This window comes from Propithecus coquereli, unplaced genomic scaffold (assembly GCF_000956105.1).
Source record: "Propithecus coquereli isolate 6110/MARCELLA unplaced genomic scaffold, Pcoq_1.0 Scaffold44, whole genome shotgun sequence".
NCBI lineage: Eukaryota > Metazoa > Chordata > Mammalia > Primates > Indriidae > Propithecus > Propithecus coquereli.
Genome location: NW_012150174.1, coordinates 2,976,523 through 3,004,235, shown reverse-complemented (window position 1 = coordinate 3,004,235; position 27,713 = coordinate 2,976,523). Strand labels below are relative to the sequence as shown.

At 45.0% G+C, this 27,713-nt stretch overlaps 2 protein-coding genes across 2 annotated transcripts in view; both read right to left on the bottom strand.

Moving 5' to 3' along the window:
- The window catches only part of PLEKHA7 (pleckstrin homology domain containing, family A member 7), a 199,246-nt gene that overhangs the window by 34,158 nt on the left and 137,375 nt on the right, over nt 1-27,713 (bottom strand). Inside the window, exons 7-9 of the mRNA XM_012654426.1 lie at nt 25,303-25,375; nt 23,445-23,545; nt 14,374-14,549 (exon numbers count right to left, since the gene is read on the bottom strand). Coding sequence (XP_012509880.1) covers nt 14,374-14,549; nt 23,445-23,545; nt 25,303-25,375 — 350 coding nt within the window. The remainder of the gene's footprint in view (nt 1-14,373; nt 14,550-23,444; nt 23,546-25,302; nt 25,376-27,713) is intronic.
- LOC105818217 (MARCKS-related protein-like) lies at nt 2,705-4,417 on the bottom strand. The gene is given in 3 exon segments (XM_012654161.1): nt 2,705-3,302; nt 3,305-3,564; nt 4,356-4,417. Coding segments are annotated over 3 exon segments (774 nt in total). The 3' UTR covers nt 2,705-2,850.

Sequence of the window (27,713 nt, the reverse complement as noted above, 5' to 3'; positions counted from 1 at the left end):
GAAGCTGAAGCACAGTGAGGACTGATAATTTGCCCAAGCTCATACAGCTGGAACACTCTGCTCTCTGTTGCCTCTCCATGTGTATGCCTGGCCCACACACACGTGAACCCGGAAACTGAAAAGGAGAATGGGGATTGGGGTGGTAGGTGAGGGTGTGCACTGAGGCTACAGGACGAGCTCCGGGACATAGTGGAGGGCTCCTCTCTCAGGGCCACCTCCTATTACGGCTGCCTTTCTCCCTGCCTCCCTGGGGCAGGGTCCTAGTTATCTGCATCCCCATCACCTAGCACCAGGCACACCACAGTGGCTCCACAAGCTTTGCAGAATTTATATTGTAAAGGCAGGGAACATACTCCAGCCCAGCCCAGATGCACCAGAAAAACTACCAGGGACCCTTAGATGGGGCAGCTGGTCTCTACACTCCTTATTGAAAAGGTCACACCCTTAAAAGCCATCACTCCTCAAGTGGCCAAGCCAGAGGGGTCTCCATGTCAACACGAGAGTAATAGAAAAGCTGCTGCATTTACAGCCCAGTAGTCAGACACCAGGTGTATCTACAACAACTTCAGAATCTCAACTACCAATAATCAGCACAGATTGAGGGCAGAATCAACCCAGTCTGGGAGCTAGTTAGAATGTTGACATAAAGTGAAAATACAACCCTACGACCTCCAGCCCCGGGTTTGCTTCTCACTGTGTGTAGGCCTGTTGGCCTTAACTTTGGCATGGAGAACTGAGAAAAGCAATCACACTTCTGTCTATGTACTAACGTACTGATGCCCTTTCCATGGAAACCCCAAGCTTTTGGGAAAAAAATTAATGCTTCTTTGGACCTCCTTTTTACCATCACTAGAGGACATCTTCCCTCCCTACCCCTCACCCTGTATCCATTGCCCTTCTGATAACTGCATTTCAATTTTCATTTGGGGACCACCCTCCCCCCACTCTCAATGCATGTGGTTTGGGTGCTCTGACTCTACTGCTCATGTCCAGCTGTGGCTCTGAAGTCTCAGTACTTGGTTCAGGGGCTGACCAATGCAGGTCAAAGTTAGCCCTGGGACTTGGGTTGGAGCTGGTCTTGAGCTGCTGCAACTACATGGGAAGATGCTGTTTGAGAATGAAGTCAACACCAAGGAAAGCAGATAGAGAGAAACAGAATCCTAAAGAGCTCCTTAGATCTAGCCATACCTAAACTAGATATAGCCTTGGACATTTTGGTTGTGAACCAATAAATTCCCTTTTTCATTTAACTTAGTTTGAGTTTGGTTACTGTTACCTATACTGGAAAGGGTCCTGCCTATTACATCATTTTATAATGACATATTGAAATAGTGATCTCTGAGGGCCCTTCCATCACCAATGTTCAATGTGTCTATAAGCTTCAGTAGTAGGGAAATAGGGGCCTAACTTAAAGGAAAAGTAATTTTTACTGTAAGCTTATAAAGGGACAACTCTGTTCCACAATGTACATGTGACAGGTTTTAACTTTGTCTTTCCTTTCGTCCTTTAATCCTCCATAATCAGATCAGTGTAACCCAAACCGGCAGTCTTCAAGTTGCCTAAGTTGGCCTTTATCTTTTTACTATTTCTCAAATTCAGGAAACCACCCACGGAGGACGTGCTAAGGCTGCTGCAGAGATGATTAAAGCTCTGGTTGCCCTCTGGGTCACACTTTAGCCAAGTCTCTGAAGCTTTATAGCCTAGCACACTGTTTCGGTTTCACTTGCTCTGCTATTTCCAATGGTTACTCCAATTGTGAAACCCAAGTAACTGTATCTCCTTGTTATCCATACCCCAAAGATAAACAGCACCTTGTCATAAAAGCCAGATAGGGAAGCAAATATGCCACCTATGCGTATGACATTAGAACGAAAGGAAAATGGCGGATTCTCCAGACCCCAGCATTGTGGGTGCTATGTCTCAGCCTAACCAACTGGAATGTCAATTTTTATTTCTTTACTAATCAGTCACCACATATTTACTGAGTACCTATATAGCCCCACTGGGACAGGCACTTGGGGGGTAAAGAAAGCAGTACAGAAAATAGCCCTTGCCTTCAAAGCCAGATGACCCTAAAGCCCCATTTTTTTGGGGGGGGGACAACATTTATTCCTTTTCCAAATGTTATAGTAAAACCAGGTGGAAGAGAATGGTTTTAGCAGTTAGGAAAAAAAAGTACAAATCTGGGGTTTGGCCATTAAAAGTTATTTACAACAAAGGGAGAAAAAAAGACAACAAGAAGTTGTTTCACATTACAGACCTCCCCCCAACCCGAAAGCCTAATACTTGCTTCCCAAGTCAAAAAAGAGACACAGTTGATTCACAAGCCAGAGGTTTGAACTTGAGTAAGACATTTATAAAAACCTAGACAGGGACAGTGTCCTCCCCAGCCCAGGGGCCACTAGGCATAGCACAAGAGACTAAAAACTCAACAGGGGAAAGGTTGGACACTCAAGGTTTGGGAGTATAACCACCCCACTTCTGGCTCAGGGATTTGGGGAATAGGGTAAACAAAACCTACCTGGAAAAGAATTGGGGAAGAAAACCAACAATTGCCTTCTGCAGGGGTGGGACCAGGGAGGGAGGGCCAGGGACAGGAGCATTTCACATCACTAACCTAACTTGGGAAGCTATAAGGGACCATCTTCAACTGGCCTTAAGAGGATGACCAGATGGCTGATGGGAGAATCCACAGGAGGGAAAGGAGGAGAGGGGACGTCGCTGGGAGGGGGCAATAGCTCCTTCCTTTCTGGGCACAGGAAGGCAGCCAGGGCACCAGGTTCAGGCAGTGACCTCACAAGGACAGCACAGTTTTTGCAGCTTAGAGATCACCCACCTGCCCCCACCCAGCTACTCATTCTGCTCAGCGCTGGCCGGTGTAGGGCCACTCTCCAGCCCCGAGGGAGTGGACGGCTCTGCAGCCTGGGGCCCTGCCTCTTCTTCTGTGTCTCCTCCCTTGGAGGCAGCACTAGCCTCTGCCCCTTTGGCCTGGGGCTCCTGGCTCTCAGGGGTGGCAACAGCCTTCCCTTCCTGGGCAGTGCCCTCTTCACTGCAGGCACTAATCTCCCCCTGCTCCTGCTCTTCCTCTGTGGGTGAGGAGGCAGAAGAATCACCCCCACCCTCCTTCCGATTTCTCTTGAAGGACAGGCCGCTCAATTTGGAAGGCTTCTTGAAAGATAATTTCTTCTTCTTCTTGGGGGTCTCCTTGGGGGTGGCCTCCCCATTGGCCTCAGCGCCCTGGCTAGGGGGTGCTGGCTCGATGGCATCGCCTGTGGCCCCAGCTGCCTCATCTGTTCCGTTCACGGGGGCGATTCCCCTTCACCCTTGGGGGATAAGTCTCCATTACTTTTCACGTGGCCATTCTCCTGTCCGTTGGCCTTCGCGGGGTAAGTGCCTGCTGCCTCCTCGGTGGTCACGTCGCCCCGGGGAGCCTTGGAGCTCTGGCTGCCCACGATGGGGAGTGTGCTGGGGGGCGCCCGGAGCGCCGCAGGGGATAGTTGGACTGGGAGTGTGCTGGGGGGCGCCCGGAGCGCCGCAGGGGATAGTTGGACTGGGACGGCCCGGCTGGCGGAGGGTTGGGGCTAGCGCCTGAGGGGGAGGGGTGTCGGGGGGGGGGAACCGAGCGGCACCCCCGCTCCGCGGCCAACCCGTTAGCTACGCCCGCCACCGCTCTGCGCCAGAATGCCCTAAAGCCCCATTTAATTACGGTAACCACATTCACTACTGTTCTCATAAACAACTGACCCCGAAATCATGGAGTCTGCTGGTCTACTCCAACCTTGGAGCTAATTCGATAACCATACATGTTAGTCCTTACTGTGTGTGCACATGAGTATACACACTCCCATATATGCCAGTACTTCTTGGAGATAAATTTGTTAGGGGGATGATAAATCCTTTTCTTAAGATTAACAACAGCATTGAGTGCAAAACAAACTTTTAGGAAGGCAGCTAAAAAAATAGTAGTCTGCTTGCCAATACGCCGTTTTCTAGCCCCTAAAACTTTGGGATTGTGAACAGCTCCTAAGTCCCATGGCTCCTGGGACTTACATAAGACACACATTTGTGTGAAGGTAAGAAAGGTGAAGGAAATGTACCCTACTCCCAGTCTGACCTGACTTAAACATTTAACTTACTAAATTATGGGATTTAAAGTCAAAAGGGTTTTCTGGTTTCCTCCCCGTCTCCTTGCATTTCCAACAATTTAACACACAACTTCTCAACTCAGGACACTTGTCACAAAAGAAATCTGCAATGCTCGATTTAGTACAGTGATGGGAAAGAATGAAGCACCCCTCGGCTGTCAATGACTGTGTCACTCAGAGGACCTGGCCATGCAGAACATAGATGTTTACCTAAGTCCATGCCAGTCTTTCCCAGGTGGGCTGCTATGCAGGTCATTGCTATCTGCTATCATCGTGAAGACCTGAAATCAGTGACTGTTCAAAAACACGGAGAATTCCCGACACTCAGTGACCATTTTGGCCATATGTGTTACTTTTTGAAAATGACAAACCCAGAGGGCATAGGGTTTAGAGCCAGTTGGACCTGGATTCAAGAACTGGCTCCACCACATATAAGCTGGGTGACCTTGAGCAAGCGACCTCTCTGGTTTCAGGTTCCTCATCTATAAAATGGGACAACAGCCCTTGCCTTCTTGAGTCGTGAGGATTAAAGGAGACAATGCGGGGAGAGAGCATAGCACAGTGTCTGGCACACAGTATGCCCCCAAATACAAATGTCTTGACTACCCAATATCTATTCTCTCCTTTTTTGCTCCAGTTTTTTCAAAGCAGCAATATGCCCAGCAAAAAAGCTTCCATTTCCCAACCTCCCTTATAGCTGAGAGTGATCATGTCACGTAGCTCTGGCCAATAAGATATATGCAGAAATTGCGAGGTGGGGTCTTCTGGGAAAGTCTTTAAAAGAATCAGGCTTAACTAACCCTTCTTTTCTTCCTGCCTGGACTTTAGACTCTGCCAGATTGCAAGGTGACAAAAATAAGAATGAAAGTCATAAGCTAAACGCTGGGTAGAAAGGGACAAAGAGCCTGGGTCCCTGACTGCATCGTGGAGCTACTGTACCAGCCTGGACTACCTACCTCTCTGGAATCCTGTCATGTGAGAAAACTAAAACCCAATTTGATTATGCCACCCTAAGTTGGGTGGTTCTATTATTAATGACCAAACAATCCCATACTGATATCAAGGGCTAAGCTTATCACTGCTGGGTTGGGCCCCTCTATTTCTGGCACATCACAGAATGCTACGTGCCTTCTTAGAGCAAATTCTTATTTTCCCCTGCAAGTGGGAAGAGTATATATCTAAGATTGGTGATAATTCTCTCTTACTTCTTTTCTTCACAAGAACTTGGATGTTAACAGATCTTACCAAGCAACTGAACACTGATTACTTTATGCTGCTTCCAAATCCCATATCTCACCAGGCAATAAGGAACCATATTTCCTTCTATCTTAATGCTAAACACAGACACACCCTCACACACATTAAATATTAAATCTCATTCAAAGACTGAGGTGGGAAGAGGAATGACAGCTTGTAGGGGCTTAGTCGAGCCTTGGCCCTGTTGGCAGACAAGCCCTTCTGTCGTAATCGCATTGGAAGGGCCCCTCTCCACTCACCTTACCTAAATGGCCAAACCACCAGCCCAAGGACAAAGGCCAGGCCACTGATATTCTTGGGGAGTTTGATCTGAGCCAAGCCAAGTGGCACAAGCTCTGCCACAAGAAACAAGCTCACCTGTGTTAACAGGCCCTGAGTCCTGAGCACTGATCCCCAATCCTGGGAGTAGGGTGAGCTCAAAAGCCAGAACCTACCCCGGGCACGATCAATATAGACTTGTTCAAAAGACAGGAGAGAAAGGGGCCCAAAGTATCTAGAGAGACCTAAGGCAGGCTTGCTCACTTGAATTAGTTCCTTGCATTTAAGGAAGGAGAGAGCTGGAGAGAAATGGAGACAGGAGTCAGTTTCTTCTTTTCCCTAGTGTTAACTAGGACAGTCCCTCTGGGATGTGGGTGGATAGCCTGCTACCTTTCATGCTCTGCTCTACCTTAATCAACAATAGAGGGCCTCACAGCTCTGAGGACATACTCCACAATTCTCCAGGCTTCCCTCCCACGAAGAGCGAGGCTGCAATATAAATGAAACAGCCAGACTGCCAAGCTGAGGCTGCCTCTTGCCTCAGAAGAGCGGCTATTGGCAAAGTCCCTTGTAAAGTTGTAAGGCTTGACAAACTAGACCAAGAAGAGAGGGAAGCTAGTCCATGTCTGCTGGGTTTCCCTGCTTCGTTCATTTCTGCCCGGAGAATCCTTTCCTCTTCCTTCTACCTGGGCAAGTCGTGCTACCTGTTACAGCTCCAACCTGACCCAATCTGAAGCTCCACACACGCCACGCTCACTCACCTTCCATCTCCCTATGGCAGTCACAGTCAGGGTCATCCACATTTTTATGGCCAGTGCTTAGTTATAATTACCATATGTTGGGCCCTGCTGCATGCCAGGAATTTGATGTAGACCATTTCTAATCCCTACAATAATCCCACAAGGTCAGGACTTCAAGCCCAGAGAGACTGAGGGCACTCACATGTGAGTACCAGGTTACTTACAATAAATTGTCTCTCAGGAAGGCTAGGGATGCTGGCGGCAGCAGTCATCACTGCCTGAGCACTTACTAAATGCAAAACCCTGAGCTAAGCACTTTACTGCCTCTTCTCATCACACAAACCCACAGGACTACAGATGTTATTATTTTTTCATTACAGGCACTGAAAGTGAAGCTCAGACAGATTCTTGCCCAGGATCATGCAACCAGTGACATTAAACAGGACTCAAACTCCGTCTGATATGACTCCAAAGCCCTGTGCCAGGCTCAAAATGTGTCTATAAATTATTTCTGCTGAGGGTCCAAGAAGCTTGTCTAGCCTCAGGGGTTTTCCAGTTACACTTTACTCAAGGTGATCAGAGTATGGACGTCCAGAGATTTAGTTCTCCAAAGAGAATGCAGATAGCCCAAAATGAACGGGCCATTTCTGAGCAGGCTGATTCCCTACGCGAGTCACAGCACAGTGTTCAGATCACTCCTAGCCATCCCAAGCCCTTATCTGAACATCTTACAGGTAGAAGTGTCACAGCTGTTTTGTTCATTCATTTATTCACCCACCAGCCCAGCCAAACATCCATGCACTCAGTGCTAACTGTAATCTCAAAAGACATAACCTTGAGCACCATAATCCTGAATGTTGAAAGCCTGAAAGATAAAAATTCCTTAAGTCTAAAATCTCAAAAATCACAATCCTGAAAGATTAAAATCCATAATGTTGAAATCCTAAAAGCTAGATTTGGTATTGGGGAAGCCAAATATCATTCCTTTACAACACAGTGGAAGCAATCTGTGAAATTGTTCCCTTGCAAAAAGGCTGTGGTAAGTTAAATGTATGATGCTACTTCATGGTGAAAGATTAAAGTTTAAAAGCTAATTATTGTTGGTGCCACATAAGAAGAAAATGACTTAATTGCAACGGCCAAGCAATAACCAGACTTTCAAATGGACAGCGTATACTTACAAATTTGTAGACCACAGCCACTTTCCAACACAAGTGCAGTGAGTGTTGCAAAAATCACAGTAGTGAAAATGCAAGCAAAAAACGCAAGAAATCTCCCCTGCCAAATTATTCAATCGTATACGACTTCTGCTCCTTCACACATAGCCCCAATTTGCTATGCTATGTATTTCTTCTTCATATTATTTCCAATACTGGAAGTATAAATTGTATAAAGACTTAGAGAGTTCTAATTCCTTTTGTGCGTTTTTTCAAATTTGACTCCATGAAAGTGCATTATCACAACGCTGACTTTGTGTATAAGTATTGTGTATGCACATAAAAATGCCAAAACTTAATAAATGAAGAGATGGCTTTTTTGTACATCTGCATTTATGAAAGGTAAAATTTCTCGAGATCTCGCTCTTTGGGTGACTGCATATGTGGATTGTGTCTTTCAGGATTATGGCCCAAACCTCCATGCACCCATCCATTAACTGAACACTTACTATGTGCCAAGCACTGATAATGAGAACTATGTATATCTCGTCTTTCAAGGAGCTTCAAGTCTGGTAGGGGTGACAGTGAGAAAGTAGGCCAATATACATTCAGCATGAACAATCTATGATTAAGGAATGACAGAGTACTACAAGCAGGGGCATCTAACATACTGAATAGTCAGGGAAAGAGGAAATGACCTGTGACCTATACCTAGGCTAAGACCTGAAGGATGTGTTGGAGTTGGTAAGGGTGAGAGGTCAGGGGAAGCAGATGAGCAAAGCCCAGAAGGATCCTGGTGCCTAAGAGAGGGACCTCTATCTACCTCTCATATCTCATCACAAGTCTATTCTCTCCCTTGCTCACTTTGATTCAGCCACACGGTAAGCTCATTCTTGCCTCAGGGCATTTGTACATGCCATTCCCTGTGCCTAGAACACTATTCCTCAAAATTTTGCAGATATGACTTTCTTATACAAATCAGGCCGCACCTCCACATCATCCCTTATAGAGACCTTCCCTGACCACGAACAAAAGTAGTTACTCCCCATCCCCTAGTCCCACCTTATCCCATTACCCTTACTGCCTTCATGCATAGATCGTGATACAAACTGTCATAGTGACTTACTGTTTGCCTGTTTATAGTCTGTCTTCTCCCTCCACCCCTCCAGAATGTAAGCAGTATGCCTCTCTCTTTGAACGCTGCTGTATTCTCAATGTCTTTAACAGTGTTTGATCCACAGTATGCCCTCAATAAATATTTCTAGAATAAAAGATTAAATGGATGAATACATGAACACATGTACCAATTCAAGTCCCTGAAAGAAGGAAGTTACAATATAGGCCGGGCGTGGTGGCTCACGCCCTCAATCCTAGCTCTCTGGGAGGCCGAGGCGGGAGGATTGCTTGAGCTCAGGAGTTCAAGACTAGCCTGAGCCAAGGGTTGATCCTGTCTCTATTAAAAATAGAAAATATTAGCCAGGTGTAGTGGCATGTACTTGTAGTCCCAGCTACTCGGGAGGCTGAGGTAGGAGGATTGCTTGAGCCCAGGCGTTTGAGGTTGCAGTGAGCTATGGTGACACCACTGCACTCTAGCCCAGGTGACAGGGCGAGACTGTCTAAAAAAAAAACAACGGGCACTCTGGGAGGCTGAGGCGGGCGGATTGTTTGAGCTCAGGAGTTCGAGACCAGCCTGAGCAAGAGCGAGACCCCGTCTCTACTAAAAAAAAGTTGAAAGAAATTATCTGGACAACTAAAAAAATATATAGAAAAAATTAGCCGGGCATGGTGGCGCATGCCTGTAGTCCCAGCTACTTGGAAGGCTGAGGCAGGAGGATCGCTTGAGCCCAGGAGTTTGAGGTTGCTGTGAGCTAAGCTAACGCCACGGCACTCACTCTAGCCAGGGCAACAGAGTGGGACTTTGTCTCAAAAAAAAAACAACAACGAAGTTCAGTATAGTTGGGGCATAAAGAGTGGGCGATGGCAAGGGATGAACCCAAGGTGTCTGTAGGCCCACGCAGGTCTTCAAAAGCTCTGCTAAGGAAATTGGATTTTACTCCAAAGGTGACTACACTATAAGTTTCTTCAGTCCCAAGACAAGACTATAGTTACACAAGAGAGCAGAGAGGTTTGGAAACTGAGAAAAGAGATGAGTTGTGTTCTGATTCGTGCTTTTGTCTGAGTTACTTGTTAGTTTTGTGAGCTGTAAATGTAAACTCCCCTCCTTACTTAGTGCTTTAGTTTGTTTGTTAGAGAGGACAAAGCATCATCCTTTGATAAGGAAGAAAAAGCAGTCCAATGGGGGAAGGTGGGAAGACAGATTTCACAGAGGGTGTAGAGAATCAAAAACCAGAGTCTGGCCAGTGGAAGAACATGGAAATGGGGGAGAAAAAGTGATGACTAAGGGAGGTGGAGAGCAGGCCCCACCAGCAGTGCTTATTGACCTCACAACACGTGGCATGGGGTGTCATGAATACTGGCATGAGTGTCTATCAAGGGACTTTGAAGCCTGTGTAGCAAACGAGAGGATAAAGGTCAGAGGTGCAGTGAGGGCTCTCAGCTCTGCTCCTGGTCAGAAGAACAAGGTGGGAAGCAGCTGAGGGAGGTGGGAGCTGCAGAGCAGGCTGAGGGCTGGGGCTGCAGGGAGCCTGGGCTGCTGAACCACAGGTCACACTGCTAGGAGATGAGCACCTTCTGGCAAGGGAGAGAGGACAATTAGCTCACAGGAGACTCATGATGAAACTGGCAGAGTATAAAGAAAAAAGGGCCAATAATATTATCAAAGCAAACCGTACAGAAGCCAACATATTTGATATGGAGCATCTACTATGTCTCAGGCATTGTGCTAAGTAAACACTTTATAATTCATTTATTTGATTTAATCTTTGTAACAACCCTATGAACTAAGGAAAAAATGAGGTTTAAAAAGTATATATAATTTACACAAGATAACCCAGCTACAAAGTAGTAGAGCTGGAATTTGAACCTAGGTCTATCTGACTTCAGAGACTAAGCTCTGGGAGGGGGTACTTAAGGGAAAAGAAATAGATACGGTATTAAGTGAGGGGTAAATCAGCTGGCCTGGACATCGGTTGTTGGTATTGCCTTTACCCCATCCCAACAAGTCATTTCTTAGTTCTCTGCCCATGGTCCTCTGCCCATAGCCCTAACATTTCCTTGGGAACTCACTTTTGGTCCCCATGGCCTGAGTAGGGTTCTACCTCTGGTTCTCAGAAGTGAACCATGTGTCTTAGGCCTGTGCCAATCAGCACTGTGCATTCTCTGGGCACAGTAGATAGTTTAGGGTATAAATGTGATGTAAGCCTGTCTCATCAGAATGAATCTGGACAAGATACTGGCTCTTTCCTACTAGACTTTAACCTTGATAACATGAGTCTGGGACTACCACAGCTATCTTGCCACCAGATCGTAGATGTCCCAGGGATCTCCACTGCAGCTCAAGACTGAATTCAGCCCACAGATGGGCAGAGCCTAGAGCCTGAAAGAATGATTTATAATGACAATGTCTGAGACTTGGACCAAGTTGTTTCTAAGATCTGTCTTGAACTTTTCAGTGACATGAACCAATAAACTCCCCCTCTTTTAAGTTAAATTTCTCTGCATTTTCTGTCACCTGCAATCAAGAGTCCTAATATAGGCTGGCTGCACTGGCTCATGCCTGTAATGCCAACACTTTAGGAGGCCAAGGTGGGAGGATCGCTTGAGCCGAGGAGTTCAAGACCAGCCTGGGCAACATAGTGAGACCGTCTCTACAAAAAATAGAAAAATTCACCAGGCATAGTGGCATGTGCCTGTAGTCCCAGCTACTCAGAAGACTGAGGCAGGAGGATCTCATGAGCTTAGGAGTCTGAGGTTGCAGTGAGCTATAATGATGCCATTGTACCTCAGCTTGGGCAACAGAGTGAGACCCTGTCTCAAAAAAAAAAAAAAAAAAGAAAAAAGAGTCCTAATATATACCACCATTCATAAAGAAAGCATCTGCTTGTATGAATAAGGATAGAGGCATTTGAAAGAGAATTACAGAGGGTGAGAACAACATGCTACTCTTGGGGCCACCCACTTACAGAGATGGAGGTCTTCCAATGCAGATCACCAACATGGAGGAGAGGCACAATTTAGCCCTGTCTGGTGAATAATTTTAACTAACCAAATGTCTGAACATCTTATTCTGGAAAAACAGAACATTTAGTAAGTGTGTATTTGCTTGGCTGATAATTTCAGCTCTCAGAAAGTTAAGAGGAAATGCTATTGTGGCTTTATGTGACTTAGACAGTAGAACAGGTTGGTTTCTTTTTTTAAAAAGGGAAGAAATCTTGGTCAAACCTGATCATGGGGTTTTAAGAGTTTATTAAGATCATAATAAGAATAAATGTCAAAAAATTCAGAGAAAAGGTAGAGACAGTGCAATGGCCTAAGACCAGGTAAAGGGAAGGAGCCCTTCCAAAACCAAAATCTGATTAACTAAAAAATAACCAAATCTCTGCTAGCTAATTAATCCTCATGGTTCTAGGAAGACATCATTTATCAATCACAGCATTTTTTCCTGTGAAGTGCAATCTTATTGTCAAATTCTCTTTTACCCAGTACCCTAGTCAGCCACAGTGAATTGAGCAAAGTTGGGACAGAAGAAGAAACCATTTGATATCTTTGCTGTAACAACAGGGAACTCGTAGAGCTCAAACTGTAAAAGGACATGTACAAGAAATGCAAGGTGGTACACAAAATCAAGCACAAATCACAGTGAAATGGGTTCCATATCCATGGATTCAACTAACTACAAATTGAAAATATTTGGGAGAAAAAAGGATGGTTTTGTCTACATTAAATATGTACAGACTTTTTTCCTTATCATTTTTCCCTAAACAATATAACAATTATTTACATAGCATTTATATTGTATTAGATTTAAGTAATCTAGAGATGATTTAAAGTATATGGGAATTTATGTATAGGTTATATGCAAATACTATACCATTTTATATCAGGGACTTTTGCATCATGGATTTTGGTATCTGCAGAAGTAGGGAAGAGGTTCTGGAACCAATCCCCTGTGGAGCCTGAGGGACAACTGTATACATATATATACTAGGAAACAATGAGTGTTAGGGACTAGCATGCACATTACATGTCAAACCTAGCTAGTTTCCTTCTCCTGGGATGAGGAAGGAAATGCCAATGACACTGCAGGCTCCTGGCAGAGCCTTCCATATCATTATCACAGAAATGAGAGAAAAATTCAGGCTGGATGATAATGCTAGGAGGTGGAGTTAAATTGAATACCTGTAGGTAAGAGTTGCTGATTTGGGGCCCATGAGGAAACTGCTAAGGCAGTCATTGGTCATGTCCTGTTTAATAGGTTCATTCATTCATTCTTTCAATTTCTCATTCACTCACCCACTCAAGACATTTGAGAGCTTACTATGTGTCAGGTGTTATTCAGAAGATATAAAGATGATCTGCCTAAAGCCTAGAATACTGAAAAGTAGAGAGAAGGGGGCTAGGGGAAACAGCACGAAAAGTGCTTGGAATGAAGGGTTATGGAAGATCTATCTGCAGGGTAGGGCCTGACTCCATCCTGTCCTCTGGGTCACCATCCACACCAATGGCCTCAAGAAAGAGAGCATGAAGGTAGGAAGTACCACAAATTCCAAAAATCACATATACATGAGTTGGAAAGAGTTAACAAGCTAAACACACCATGGGAAATCCATTTCAAGTCACTGAAAAGCCCTACCCCTAGGTTATGGGAGAATACACTTTTGTTTTGAGGCCTCGCTGTAAGAACATCGTCAAAGAGGCCTCTATCCAGAATAAGGTGTCAGGATAGGGAAGAACAAGGCCCATGTCAGATGAGGACCAGTTAAAGCCATACCCTGACTTTTTCAGGGCTATTCTGATCCCTCTCTCTGGGCCCCCAACTCTATACATATTTCTCCTCTTTTCTCTCAGGGAATCACCTACAGCCAACAAACTCCAGGAATTTCAAGATCTCTGATTATAACCTTGGTTGGACCACTCAAAGGAGGGAGCAGCTGGAAGACAGCTCCCAGGTCAGCCGTCAGCAACATGACAGGCCGTCCGTAGCAGATTTTCAGTGTGCAAGACCTTTTTTGACTGCCCTCCCCCTCAAAATCTGATGCTCCAAGCCTGTCCCTTACACCACACATAAGAAGAAATGAGAAGAACACAAATACCAGTTTCCATGGCTGTAGATCCCATATAGTCATTTCGCCCTTCCAGGCCTTAGAGTTTGTTTATTTTTTTTTTTTTTTAAGAGACAGGGTCTTACTCTGTTGCCCAGGCTGAAGGTGCAGTGGTGTCATTATAGCTCACAGCAGCCTCGAATTCCTGGGCTCAAGTGATCCTCTCAAGCAGCTGGAACCACAGGCACACGCCACCACACCTGGCTAATTTTTTGAAAAAGTTTTTTTAGAGACAAGGTCTCACTATGTTGCCCAGGCTGGTCTCGAACTCCTGGCCTCAAGTAATCCTCCCACCTCAGCTTCCTGAGTATCTGGGATTACAGATACAAGCCACTGTGTCTAGCAGTGTTTCTATTTAATGAATAAAATGGACTAGATAACTTCTAGGGGACCTTCCAGCTCTGACAGGAAACATGTGTTAGCTGTTTATATATCCTCCTTCTGCAAATATTCATTGTTAAAAAGGATTTCAAAGAAAGGGCAACAATTAATACCAGTGAGTGAACAATGGAATTTCAAGGAACCCAAGGTGATTTATCCAGGTCCCCATCCTAGTGTAGAAAATGGTCTGGCAGGACCCTCCATCAGGACTAACCTCTTCAGTGACGATCGAGACAGCACCTGTGCAGCCTGGTTCATGGCCCTGACCCAAGCGTTCATGTCTTCCTGGGTGTCGGCACTGAAGTAGTAGGTCCTCATGCCCGAATGCTCAGCCTGAGAGCCCACCGTGGAGCTGTTGTAGATAAGAGCTCGCATCCCCGTGTGCACAGCCTGTAGGCATGGAGATGGAAACACAGGTCAGAGAGAGGTTAGCACACATTTCCCTTCTAGGAGCAAAACCAAGGAGGCACTCTGGCCACATTTGCACCCTTCCAGACTAAAAGCCGAAGCACCACTCAGCTTGTTTCCATACCTGGAAAATGTCACGGGCTAGATTCCTCTTTCTTAGTATAGGCAGGCCCAGTGACAGCTGTGTCTGTTCCCCCACAATAAAAGCCTCACAGCTGTACCTGTTTCTGACTTATCTTACCCCTGCTTGGGGCACTGGGTCAGGGGAGCACAGAGTCAAGGCTTATGTGAGAAACAGGCTTTTTTTTTAAACCCTCATATTTCATAGAAGTAGACTCTTGGGAATTCCTGTTTTGGTTCTTCTGAAGACTGTGATTCCTGCTTTGGCTACAATCAAACAAGAACTGAATCAAAATCAGCTGCAAGAGCAGGTGGCTTGGTGTGGATGTTCACTGTGCTTCACTGCTCGGGCATGAAATGTGTGTGCTCATCAAGGAAGCAGCTGTTCTATCTCTCCAAAAAAGTCATTACAGAGCTAACAGTTGGCTGAATATTCTTGCACACCTACTATGTGCTTCTGCCTCAAGATGCTTTCATATGTATCCTTGCAAAGAACCTGGAAAAAGGTACTGGGAATGACCACTGAAAAGCAACTGGGATGTTTTGCAAACTAAAGGCAACACCAGCTTTCCCCCTTGTGCTCTGATAAAGCAGGGGCCTATCCTTTAAATTTGCAAAGAAAAATCTCACCAAATCTACATGGGAAGATGGTGTGGCAAGAGGAAGATTTACTGAGTACCTACTATGTGTCTCCTGGGTACTTCCACAACTTTAATCTCATTTTAACCCCAATAGCCATCGTTTCTTGGCCTTTTGGCTAAGATCAAATGCAATCCCAACAGACTTGAGAGGTAGAGACAGAATTTCTGTTTTACAGATGTGGCAAACAAAGCTCTGAGATGCTAAGTAACTTTCCCAGATTTCCATACCTGGTAACAGATTCTTCGTAGCACTTACCATTACCTGATGCTATTTATTTTATACATTTGTTTATTACCGTTTATCATCTGTATCTTCCCTCTTTAAGGTCCATGAAAGCAGGAACTTTGTCTATTTCATGCCTACTATTATCCCCAGGATTAGTGCCCAGTACATAGTAGGTGCTCAATAAATACTTGTTAAATGAATGAAGAATTAGCATCCACATCTGACTCCAGGTCCATGCTTTTCTGTATAATGTTCCCAGGTTTTATCCAAAAATGAGGGTGATTATACAGATTACTCATCTGATAATTTGGATGCAGAATGAAAGGCAGATTCCACATAAGGACCAGTCAGAGAAAACAAAATACGAATAAAAAGCTGGAAAATGACATGCTTCTAGAATTACTAATGGTCATGGATGAAAACCTCTCAGAGGAACTTTTACCATTCACTTCTCCTCCCCACATTCTGAATATCCACGTCCAAAATGCATACTAAATACAGGCCTGCTGCTGACACTCACATGTCTGAGTCCATCCAGCCCAGTGCCAAGAGAGTCTACGCAAACTTGGCCTATAGCCAAGGGTCCTATAGTCACTGAAGCAAACCTGCTATCTTTCCTTTACATGTATAAAGTGTCCTCCACTGTCTCAGGAAGGATTCCTTCTATTTTAAGCAAGGTAAAGATGTGGCAATAAGAACAGAATGAGAAGGAACTTGTGCATGTCTTACTGTAAATCAGTAGAAATTCTTAGAAAAGAATTTCCTGGACAATGACAAGATCTCTGACAATCCTCCCAGTGTTTTGTGCCCAGTGACAGAGGGTTCCAGGCATCCATCCCACCAGACACAAGCATAGAGAGCATACTGTACCAGGGTACAATAAAGAGTAGATCCCTGATGTACGAAAATTCATGGGGCCAGCCTTGTTTAAGAAATCAACATGGTACATACCTCGAACATGCAGGCATGGGTTTGCCTGTCTGTCTACAAATGAGCCTTAAGAGTTACATTTACCATTGCAATGGGGTTATACATCAAATCAAACTGCCAGCAGGTGCTGTGTCCTGAGTAATAGGTTCCCAACTGCATTCTGCCTATGTTAGGGCATGTTAGATGTATTAACTGTGAAGGCAAGAAGTACAAGGAGTTTCCTTTTCATCCGGCCAAGTGAGCCAAGTCCAAAGTGCCCTGAGCCTGAGGAAGAAGCCAGAACCCAGATAATGTGAAGTCTTCTCACTTCTGCTCTACTCTTATCTTGGAGATGGTCCCTTTTCCTTTGCCCTTTGCTTTCCGGTTAACACAATCCTGCTAGGCGACTCTGCATAACTGAACAGAAACCAGGCTATGCCTAAAGGAAATGAGGATGTGAGCAAGGAAGAGTTTCCCTCACAGACGTAATGTCACCAGGCGATGAATGCTCCCGGCTCTTGCACCTCAGGTCTAGGTACAGCACTTGTGAATGGAGCCAGGCTCCTCACACCTCGAGCCCCCAAGGTCAGCTTTTAGAAGAGAAACCTCAGTGGAAAATACAGGAGTACCCAGAAGGCCAGAGTCCATCGACTGACTGATTCATTCTTGAACTTACTCAACAATAATTTATTATTTACTGAGTGGTTACTATGTGAAAAGCACTGTACCAGAAGTTGGAGGGACAATCTTAAACAAGGCCACGATGATTTACAGCCAAGTAGAAGAGAAAGACCATGAACAAGTAACTACAACTGTAATAAGTGTTATCAGCAAGGTCAGGATGCCATGAAAGAGGGGAACAGGGGAACCCGGCCCCACCTGGAGAAGAATCACCTGAGGAGCTGACGCTTAACCCACCTTCTACACAAGAAGCAGCCGTTTAAGTAGGAGTAGTGGGGAGGAGATGTGTAGGACCCCAAGAAGGACAGGACCACACAACATGTCATCCTCAAGGATGAGGCCAGAGTGACTGGTACAGAGAAATGGGGGGAGAGCTGCATGAAGGGAGGCTACTGAAGTTGGCAGGCTAAGTGTCATGTCAAGGTTTTGTCTTCATTGAAAGAGCAATGAGAAGCTATCAAAAGGTTTAAGGTGGGGGGTGATGTGATCAGATTTTGCTTGGAAAGACCACTTTGGCTGCAGTATGGAGAAGAGGTTAGAGCCGGCAGGAGCACGTGAGGGGATATGGATCAGGGGCCGCCACAGGAGCATACGTGAAAGATGGTGGTGGAGGCAGAGAAGGGAAGGCACGGATTGGAGTCTGGAGAAAACTCACAGCTATTATCAGTAGGACTTGGTAATGGACTGCATATGGGAGGTGAGGGAATGGCAAGTGTCAAGGATGAGATTCTTAGGTTTATGACGTGTTCATTTTCTAAGAAAAGGAAATTTTATGTCCAACCATTGGTCTGACTATAAGCAGCACAGTGAATAGGGTAAGAACTTGGGCTCTTGGAGTCAGCCTGAGGTCCAAGCTGGGCTCTGCCCATTGGGTAACCCTGGGTAAATTGCTTGGCCTCCTGTGCCTCAGTTTCCTCATCTTTAAAATGGGACTGTGGGTAACAGTAGTATTGACCTTGTAAGGCCATGTGAGGATGAAACGAGATAATGTATATAAAGTGCATATAGCACAGCCTGGCATTTGTAAAGCTCAAAAGATGCTAGTAGATGCTATTACAGGAGCGGTCACTTGAGCAACCTAAGAAGTTGACTGAATAAGCTTTCCAGAAACTTAAAGACTCGGGCCGGGCGCGTTGGCTCACGCCTGTGATCCCAGCACTCTGGAAGGCCGAGGCGGGCGGATTGTTTGAGCTCAGGAGTTCGAGACCAGCCTGAGCAAGAGTGAGACCCCGTCTCTACTATAAATAGAAAGAAATTGGCTGGACAACTAAAAATATATAGAAAAAATTAGCTGGGTATGGTGGCACATGCCTGCAGTCCCAGCTACTTAGGAGGCTGAGGCAGAAGGATCGCTTGAGTCCAGGAGTTTGAGGTTGTTGTGAGCTAGGCTGATGCCACAGCACTCTAGCCCAGGCAACAGAGTGAGACTCTGTCTCCAAAAAAAAAAAAAAAAAATTCAGAAACTTAAAGACTCTTCTTCCTCCCCTCCCCATCACTAATTTACGGGGGACTAAACGTGAAATATAAGTGAGCCTGAACCTACCATAACTTGGGGAGTGTGAGCACCATTGCTGACCATGATTCCTGCTGCAAATGACTGTTTCGTGTGGACTCTGTCTGCGGAACGGGACTAGCCCTTTTAACCAGGCAAAACCAGCTGATGGGTAAATCAACCACTTACAGCTCAGTGACAAAGAGCTGTGGAAGTACAGAAGAAGGGTATCCAACCTGTCCAGAGGGTGCAGGGAAGCCTTCCCAGAGGAGGTGACCCTGAGCAGAGAACTGAAGTAAGAGTCAGGGAAAGGGCATTCCAGGTTATGGCTGAAGCTCAAACAGAGGCCTATGGGCAAGAAACATCCTGGGCCTTCAGGTACCTGTGTATAGCTGGAGGGCAGGTTTAAGACACGAGTGGCTAAAAATGTGCCTGGAGAAATACGCCAGGGCCTTGTAAATCAAGACTGGGTTTCACCTGAAGGCAATGGGAAGCCTCTCAGGGGTTTATGGTGGGAGTATAACCAGAACAAATGTGCAGCTTAGGAATAGTGTGGCGGATGAATTGGAGGCTGCAGGAGTTCGAAGGCTAAAGCAGTGACAGCCAACACTTAGAGCGCTTACTGTGTACTTTGCACTGTTCTAGCAGTAAGTCACCTAGGGGAGGGATGGCGGCGGCAGCAGTGGAGAAGAAGAGATGGATCTGAGAGATACACAAAGAATAAAATTGAAAGGGGAGAGGAAAAAGGTCTTCTCTAATAACCTGCATGCAGATGCAGTCTTGAGAACGTAAGCTTTACAAAGGCAAAGATTGTGTCCTTTTCATTGTTGTATCCCCAGTAACTATGTACTGCCCAGTAGACTATCTGTGCAACAGAAGTCTGTTGACTACAACTAAATACATGAAAAATCATGTCTCTTAACATGTCTTCAGCCAGAATCTAGAGCAGCAGTCCTAACATTTGTGGCATGGACATTTTTGACAGTCTGGTGAATCCTATGAACCCTTCTCAGAATGTTAAGCACACAAAATAAAGGAAATAGATTATATTGAAATATGTTTATCAGAATATTTTTAAAATGTGTGGTACAGTATTACAGGGGCTTCTCTAATGATATATTACATAACAGATCTAGTGGCAGATATAATAACCATTGTAATTTTATTTATTTATTTTTTTTGAGACAGAGTCTCACTGTTGCCCGGGCTAGAGTGCCGTGGCGTCATCCTAGCCCACAGCAACCTCAAACTCCTGGGCTCAAGTGATCCTCCTGCCTCAGCCTCCTGGGTAGCTGGGACTACAGGCATGTGCCACCATGCCCGGCTAATTTTTTCTATATATTTTTAGTTGGCCGATTAATTTCTTTCTAATTTTAGTAGAGACGGGGTCTCGCTCTTGCTCAGGCTGGTCTCGAACTCCTGAGCTCAAACAATCCGCCTGCCTTGGCCTCCGAGAGAGCTAGGATTACAGGCGTGAGCCACCGCGCCCGGCCACCATTGTAATTTTAAAGTGGTGATGAGCACAAATGATATTTCAAGATATTTGCAATGACTACAATATGATAGGAAGACATTTATGGTTTCTACTGGTGACCAAGTCACAAGTACCACTGATACATGTTGTGACTGCTTTCTTCATTGAAAGAAATGTTATATTTCAGTTAAAGGTTAAAAAGTAAAGATGTGATTTATCCACAACACTTGGGGGTCTGTAGATCTCAGGGTAGGAACTCTTGGTTTTGAGAGAGGGAGAACAGCTCAAAGGGGGGCAGTAAAGGCATTTTCCTCATTCAAGACCCTTAGACCCTCGGCTGCATGGGGATGTTTTCTGCTCCTGATCCCGGATCTAAGGAGCCAAGCTTGCTCAGAGATAACCAATAGGCCAAGGAAGGCTGTGCATCCAACAGGAGGTCTGTTGGGAGGCCCCCAGGTAAACCAGCAGAGCAAGAAAGGCCTGCCGGTCAGGGAAGAATAGCTCCTAGAGGCCACGAAGAACACTGGTTGGCTCATCCTGCAGTCCTGGCTGAGCCTCAGGGTCTATCTTGCAACCAGACTTCCTGGTGAAGCCTAGGGGCTACCGGGCTGTGGGCACAGTTGGCAAAAAGATGACAAGAAGAGGACCATATGACCTTTTAGGCTGTTCCTACCTACTACTGCAGATACTCCAAACAATCTCAGGTGAGGTGCCCTAGCAACAGCTGGAGAACTCAATTCTGGATACAGGCAAGAACCAACATCAGAGGCAGATATAAGGCCCAGGAAGCAAAACACTGTGTATTTTTCAGTATTTCTAAGAGCATGGATCCTCAACTGCCCCCAGGGTTCAGCTGTGGCCCCTAAAAGAACGATAATGCAATCCAAAGGAAAAGGTAACTCTTTCAGACTCAGGAAACTATCACCCCTTCTGGAGAATCAGCTGAACACCACCAGATCTGTCTGCAGTAGCATTATTCTGCCCTCAGACCCCAAGGACCCTAAAGACACTCCCACCCAATATATGATGCCTTCTGTCTCCCAGACAAAACATTTAGGGAACACTCTTGGTGAAGTCTTTCTAAGGAAAAATTTTTTAAAAAGAAAAGAAATCGAAGACACATAAAAGATGGTTGCCTAGAATCTATTTTCACACCTCCCAATGAAGTGTTAAGATGAAATATAGATACAGTTATGATAAGTTACTTTGAGGACAATCCAAATGCTGTCCCCCCAAAATCACATGCAACATCATTATCCCAATTGTCTGCCCACTAGCAATGCTCAACCCTAGGAAGGAGGGTTTTCTGAGGAAGACTTTCAGGCTGCAAAAGACCATTCTGAAAGCCACTGGACAAAATGTTTTCAGAGCCAGCAATAAGCAGGAGGCTCTGAGCTTTGAAACAGAAGTGTTTCTAAAATGACACAATAAACATCAGTCAATTCAAACCACCTCCTGCCTCTTGTGATGTGTATGCAGCAGGTGACCAACACATGGAAGAAAGAGCAGGGAAGAGAAAATAATTGTCCCCCCTCCCTGCAATACAACTGAAAAAGGATAGAATTCAGGGCCAAGTTCTGCCCCCTTCACCTTCTAGCTTTGCGACTCTGGGCAAGTTTCTTAAGCTCTCAGATTCTCACTTCCCTAACCTATAAAATGAAGGTAATAATACTGCCCTCACCATGAACATTAAATGAGGTTATATGTATAAAAGTACTTCCCACATCATAAAAGGTTTTACAGATACAAGGCAATACTATTCCATGCAACATGAAGTGGGGTAGGATTCCAGAATCACCAATCCATAGCACTTACGGAGTGACATTTGATAGCATCACTCAAGGGAAAGAGAAGTACAGCTCAAACCTGCCAATGAACACAGCTGAAGCACCAGCTCATCACTGTGCTCCCTTAGGAAGGAAAAGCAAAAGGAGGATCAGACTGACTTTCCGACCTCCAGCATCACCACAGACTCCAGGTAAAGACGCTGATGCAGGCTATCACTTTGCAAGGGCCTTTCATAGACTTGAGGATCAACCACTAACACCACGGACACTACATACCATGCTTTCCTTTAACCCTTCCAGAGAACACTGGGAGTCTTATCTTGTGCTTTCCCATGGCCTTTTACCATCTATAGCTGGAAAACGTGATTTCTATCAATCTCTGCTTTGGTATCTACTATCTGGTACTCATCTTGTACCCCCAACATGGGGATTGACAAGCAACAAATGTAGAAAGGGCAGGAGCTCCCTACCCCAGCATTGCCTCATGTCCTGAGTGGCCACGAGAGGGCTGTGCTCTGTGGCTACTGGCACCAAGGGCTGCTTGTTTCAGTGCTCTCTGGGACTCCCACTCCAATGGTCAGTAAAGTAGGTCTTCAACCCACTGCATCCTCACCATCCCTGGAGGAGCCAAGAAACACCTGCAGTGAAGGAATCTGTGGAGGCCACCAATGGAGAAGGCCTCATGACTTCCAAAGTTTGAGCCTAACCATCACCTTCCTAGAGCCTCCACACCTGGCCTCATAGGTACTAGAGGGCATCAGAGGACTGCCAGCAATTATCCTGGCCCCACTCACTCCAAATGACATGGCAACAGAGGAAGCAGGAAAGAGGTTTTGCTGGTAAAAAGATCTGCCTGGGAATCATTAATGATCTAGAAAATAAACCAAATTTCATTCTAACTGCTTTTCAACAAGATAAACAAAAGAGACAAACCTGACGATCTCTTCAACATGCTGGCCCCTAATGCTCAATGTGAGTTTTCATAAAATAATTGATATAAATCTATTATGAGGGGTCATCAATTGCATGAAATGGCTGGATACTAGTTAGACTAGATGATTATGGTGATAAGAAAGCACAAGAAGGGCTGTGTTCAGTACGTAATCACAAGACTGGGAGTGAGGCCAGGTGCGGTGGCTCACATCTGTAATCCCAGCACTTTGGGAGGCCAAGGCAGGAGGATCGCTTGAGGCCAGGAGTTTAGGGCTGCAGTGAGCTATGATCACCCCTCTGCACTCCAGCCTGGGCAACACAGAGAAAGCCTATCTCTTTTTTAAAAAAAGTCTTTAGTAATTACAAAAAGAAGGGTCTAAATACTTGAACACTGCTGGGCATCTCCAAAGCTCAGATTCAAATGAAAGTCTAGTGATGTGATATTATCCTAATTGAAAATTTATAACTTTGTTAACCTATGTCTGAAACTCTCTAGCATCTTAACTTCTTCCTCCTCTCCAGAAAAAAGCAGTTGCTTTTATGAAGGTGTTTTCTTTTGAGAACATCAAGTTTCTTAAGGTGGAACTGCTGCACTAGAGGAGATGGGGTAATACCTTAAAGGAGTACTTGCGGCTTATGCGATCCTCAGGGGCCACTGGTGAGATCACGTAGCTGGGCAGGGGGATGCTCCCGAGAACCGCTTCTTCTCGGCTGTCTTTGAATGGAAAAAAAACATCAGAACCAGCTTCTGGGCACCCTCCCTGGACTGGTCCATCCCACTGCCCTGCTTCAGGGCCCCTTCCGTCTCCCAAGGATTATAGCAATCTCCTCTTAACTGACCACGTAGGTGCTCCCTGGATGCCTCTGTGCTAATGCTGGAACCACAAAGGTGATTCCGACAGGGCCCCCTCCTTGATGGGGAAGACAGGCATGTAAACACACTCAACTCAACCTGCTAACTCCTAAAATTGAGCCGGTGCTGTGGGGACACAGAGGCAAGAGTGGCATGGTCTGGGGAAGTCAAGAACGCTTCAGAGGGTAATGCCCTTCAAGGATGAGGCAAATCTCACAGGCAAAGGCACAGCATGTATGAAAAATCCTACCTTATATTTCTATTCTCCTTCCTCTAAACCATCTCCATTTCCAGAGGTAACTTACTTCCTAGTGACAGAGTTGGTCTTGCTGCTCTTCTACTCAAAGGCACTTGCCAATTCCCTACTAGACACAAAACAAAGCCCGAATTCCCCTGCCTATCTGTGATAGTCCTTTCATTTTGGCTCTTACCCACCTCCTAAGCTTTATCCCCTAGTACATCCTCCATGCAAGACTCACCTGGTCACCTTCTTCTGCTTCTAGAACTTTACTCAAGTTATTTTCTCTCCTTGTAATAATATCCATCTCCCAAAGCTCTACACATTCTTAAAAGCCCAATTCAAATCCTATCTCTTCTTTTTTTTAATGGAGATGCCTTGCTATATTGTTATTTTTATGGCCCATTGTCATATACATACATAATTTTATAGCACTCTATTGTAACAGTAATAAAGCAATACCTTGAGAGTAATGTGAGCAATACTGATTAATGCTATGCTAAACAATCTCAAATCATATAGGAATTCTTGTGTCGAAGTTATGTAGAATTTCAGTGTCTTCTTTTGCTTGGACAAATCACTTCATATAATCAATTTCTCTGCCACTGCAGCAAGCTATCTCTAACTTAGTAAAATTTGGAAAACCGAATATCAAAGTTTACTTGAATTCTATGTAAAGTAAAGGATAGTCAGTATCCTGTGAAACCTCTGTGTTTTACTTTGTAAAAAAAAATCTTTCATCAAATCCTATCTCTTCTAAGAAGCATCCCGAGATTCTCCAACATGGAATTCACTTCTCACCCCCTCTGAACTGCCTAACAACTTTGATGTCTTTTAAAGCACCAATCACAGTCTGGTCTTGTCTTCAAAGCTGCCTATCTGTTCCTCCACATTCTGAGACTTCCTTCTCAACACTACACCGTCCCTAATTTTAAATACTGGAGCTCCATAAAAGGTCAGATGGCCAATTCAATTCACCAGTTGCCCATCCAATATCACGGAGGATAAATACAGATGACAGGTTACAAAATACAATGATTTATCCACACTTCTCACCAGCCCAGACTGCCTCAAAGGTGTGCCTATGTCCCCGGTGGGGCAGAAGCTGAGATGACTCTAGATCTTAAGACCCTAAGCAGTAGGCAGACTGCTGGATTCTGTTTATTTTAACTCAATAGATTAAACTTCCTGTGTCAGGACTGGTAAAATTAGAGTCGCCAACCATCCACAAATGTAAAAGTGAACATTTTGCCAGGGTAACAGCCTACTAATTAGCTCAGGCCACTGGTCTAATCAACTGAATTTAAGACGACTGCCATTTGTATCCTCTTCCCACTTGGGCCACCACAAAGAGCCCTTGGTGGCCAGAACCTCAGCTCACCTTTATAATAGAACAAGCAATAATCAGCAAGCACAAACCACCTCCTTTTCCACAGCCTCATTCCAGAACTGTCCTGCAAAGCAAAGCAAACAAGTCAGGGCAATATCTGAGCATATTGTTCCCCCTCCCCAGTCATGTACGCCCTGATTCTGGAACCAAGACTTGCCCATATTCACTCTTTCTTTTAGCAAATCAATGTTTTATTGAATAGCTATTCTTTGAATAGGACATTAAAATTCAGATTCAATGATAGTTTATTCCTAGGGAGTTTTATTTTATTTTTGTCTCCTAGAAACAAATTAATACAAGCCATCTTCTTTTAAAAAGCAAAATGTGAATTCAAGAATACAAGTCTCCCATTAAGAAAGGAATCGGTTCTTAACAAAAAGGAAGTTTTTGTTGTTTTTTTTTCTTATTTAGGTGCTAAGCTGTAAAATATCTTCATTTATGCTAACTGGAAAACTGAATTTACATAGGACTGAAAAGAGTTTAAGTTAGCTAATGAATTAACTGAGGCAAAGTTCTATTTGACTAAGCTCAGTTCTATACCATATGGTACTGATTTTGTTGTTGTGTCTTCCTTCCATTCAATATAAAAAGATTTGGATTCTCTTGGCTATCACATTGTCTCATAACAAAATTCTGTCTTTACTCAACTAAAATGTAAAGGTTTACACTTATTAAGAACATTTTAAATATTTGTGAATATTCAAAAACACATGGCCAAGGTAGGAAAATAGCAAAGTTTTAGGGTCAATTTTCTCCCAAACCTAGGAAAATTCCACAGCTTCTTTTAGCTTTAGAAAAGCCTGTTAAAATATGTCTTCCTTCTGCAGCAGTCTTTGACAGGCTTGAATTAAAAAAAAAAAAAAATCTGACAATTTCTAAACCTAAATACAATGAGGATTGTTCATCTTCTACTTACTAAAATGCTAAAAACAAATTTAACCTGAAGATTTCAACTTATATCAGTTTTATTCTATCTCCTGCATATCAACCACATGATTTCTAAGGTCTTGGCACATGATATTTGCTTTGTTTGGAGAACTCTCATCTATCCTTCCATGCCTGGTTCAAACGTCACTTCCTCTGGGAAGTGTCCACAGCACTCTGCACAGATCTCTGTTACAGCTACAGCACAGCCAACGGGCCGGGGCTCGGGGTAGAAGTTAGGGAAAAGAATTATTTACAAACCCTCCCTCTCCCTCCACATTTCAAAGGAGCATCCTTGGTTTAGTGGGGACAGGGATGCAAATGGAAGAAATCAGAGAGTTAAATGACTCCAGTAAGAAAAAGATGGGCAGATGTAAGAAAAGAGAGGGAAAAAGAGCTGGGAGGGGAACACAGGGGGAGCAAGAGAGGGTGGTGCCAGGAGAGTCTGGGAGAGCTGTTGGAGCTGCCATGGGAGAACTGGGGGAAAAGATTCCAAGGGGACGTTCAGGATTTCTTCTGTGTGGTGCGCAACGTAATGCCCCCCTCTGTCTTTCCACCAAGCCTTGACTAAAACTGGCATCATCGCTTTGTGGTTTTTTTGGACATGATACTATGTGAGAGACTGGGCTGGGTGACGACTTAACGCACGAGAGATGTGCTATCTGCTTCCCCTGGTGGGTAAGAGTTTCTCAAGGGCTGGAGCCACATGTTACTCATCTCTTGACACCTGCTCTGAGAGCACTTACAGGGCAGGCACTGGGGGAATGAATGAATGAATGGCAAGGAGAGAAGGAGAGAGAAAGAGACATGGTCTCTGGCCCCAGGAATTCACAGTCCCACCATAGCCAGAGGACCAGAGGCAAATCAACTGGCTGTGGGGATAGTGATGAAGGACGGCCTCAGCAGAGACAGAGCCAACAGGGCTTCCTGACTGAACACCTGTGGGGGTGAGGAGGATCTGGTGATGATGCTGAAGTTTCCACCCCGAGTGCCTGGGAGAACAGTGGTACCATCACTCAGATCCAGAAAAAGTAGTGTTGGGGGAAGAGAGAGAGAGGGCTGAGGAGACAATGAGCTGAATCTGGCTGATGTGGAATGTGAGATGCTAGGTAGCTAGATATGTATGCTAGACAAGGGGGAGAGGAAAAGATAGACTTTTTCAGCCAAATGATGACAGACTCTTTGACATCAGGAAGGCAAGTGCTGGCAGCAGATTGGCAGTAAGGCTGGATCCATGCTGAGCCACCCACACTATAGATGGCCTGGGTCCCAGGGCAGCCAATAGCTCCAGGGGCCAAAGTGGTCAAGTCGGTTTTGGGAGAGAAGCTGTAACCGCTGATTGCTGCACAGTCCATTCATAAGAACAGACATCAAATGACTCAGCACGGTGGGCAGAATCAACCTGTCCCAGACACACTCAGGAACAGAAAGCTTACGTGCCTACTCCCAGCTTCCTGGGGCAAGAGCCGTCCCCCATC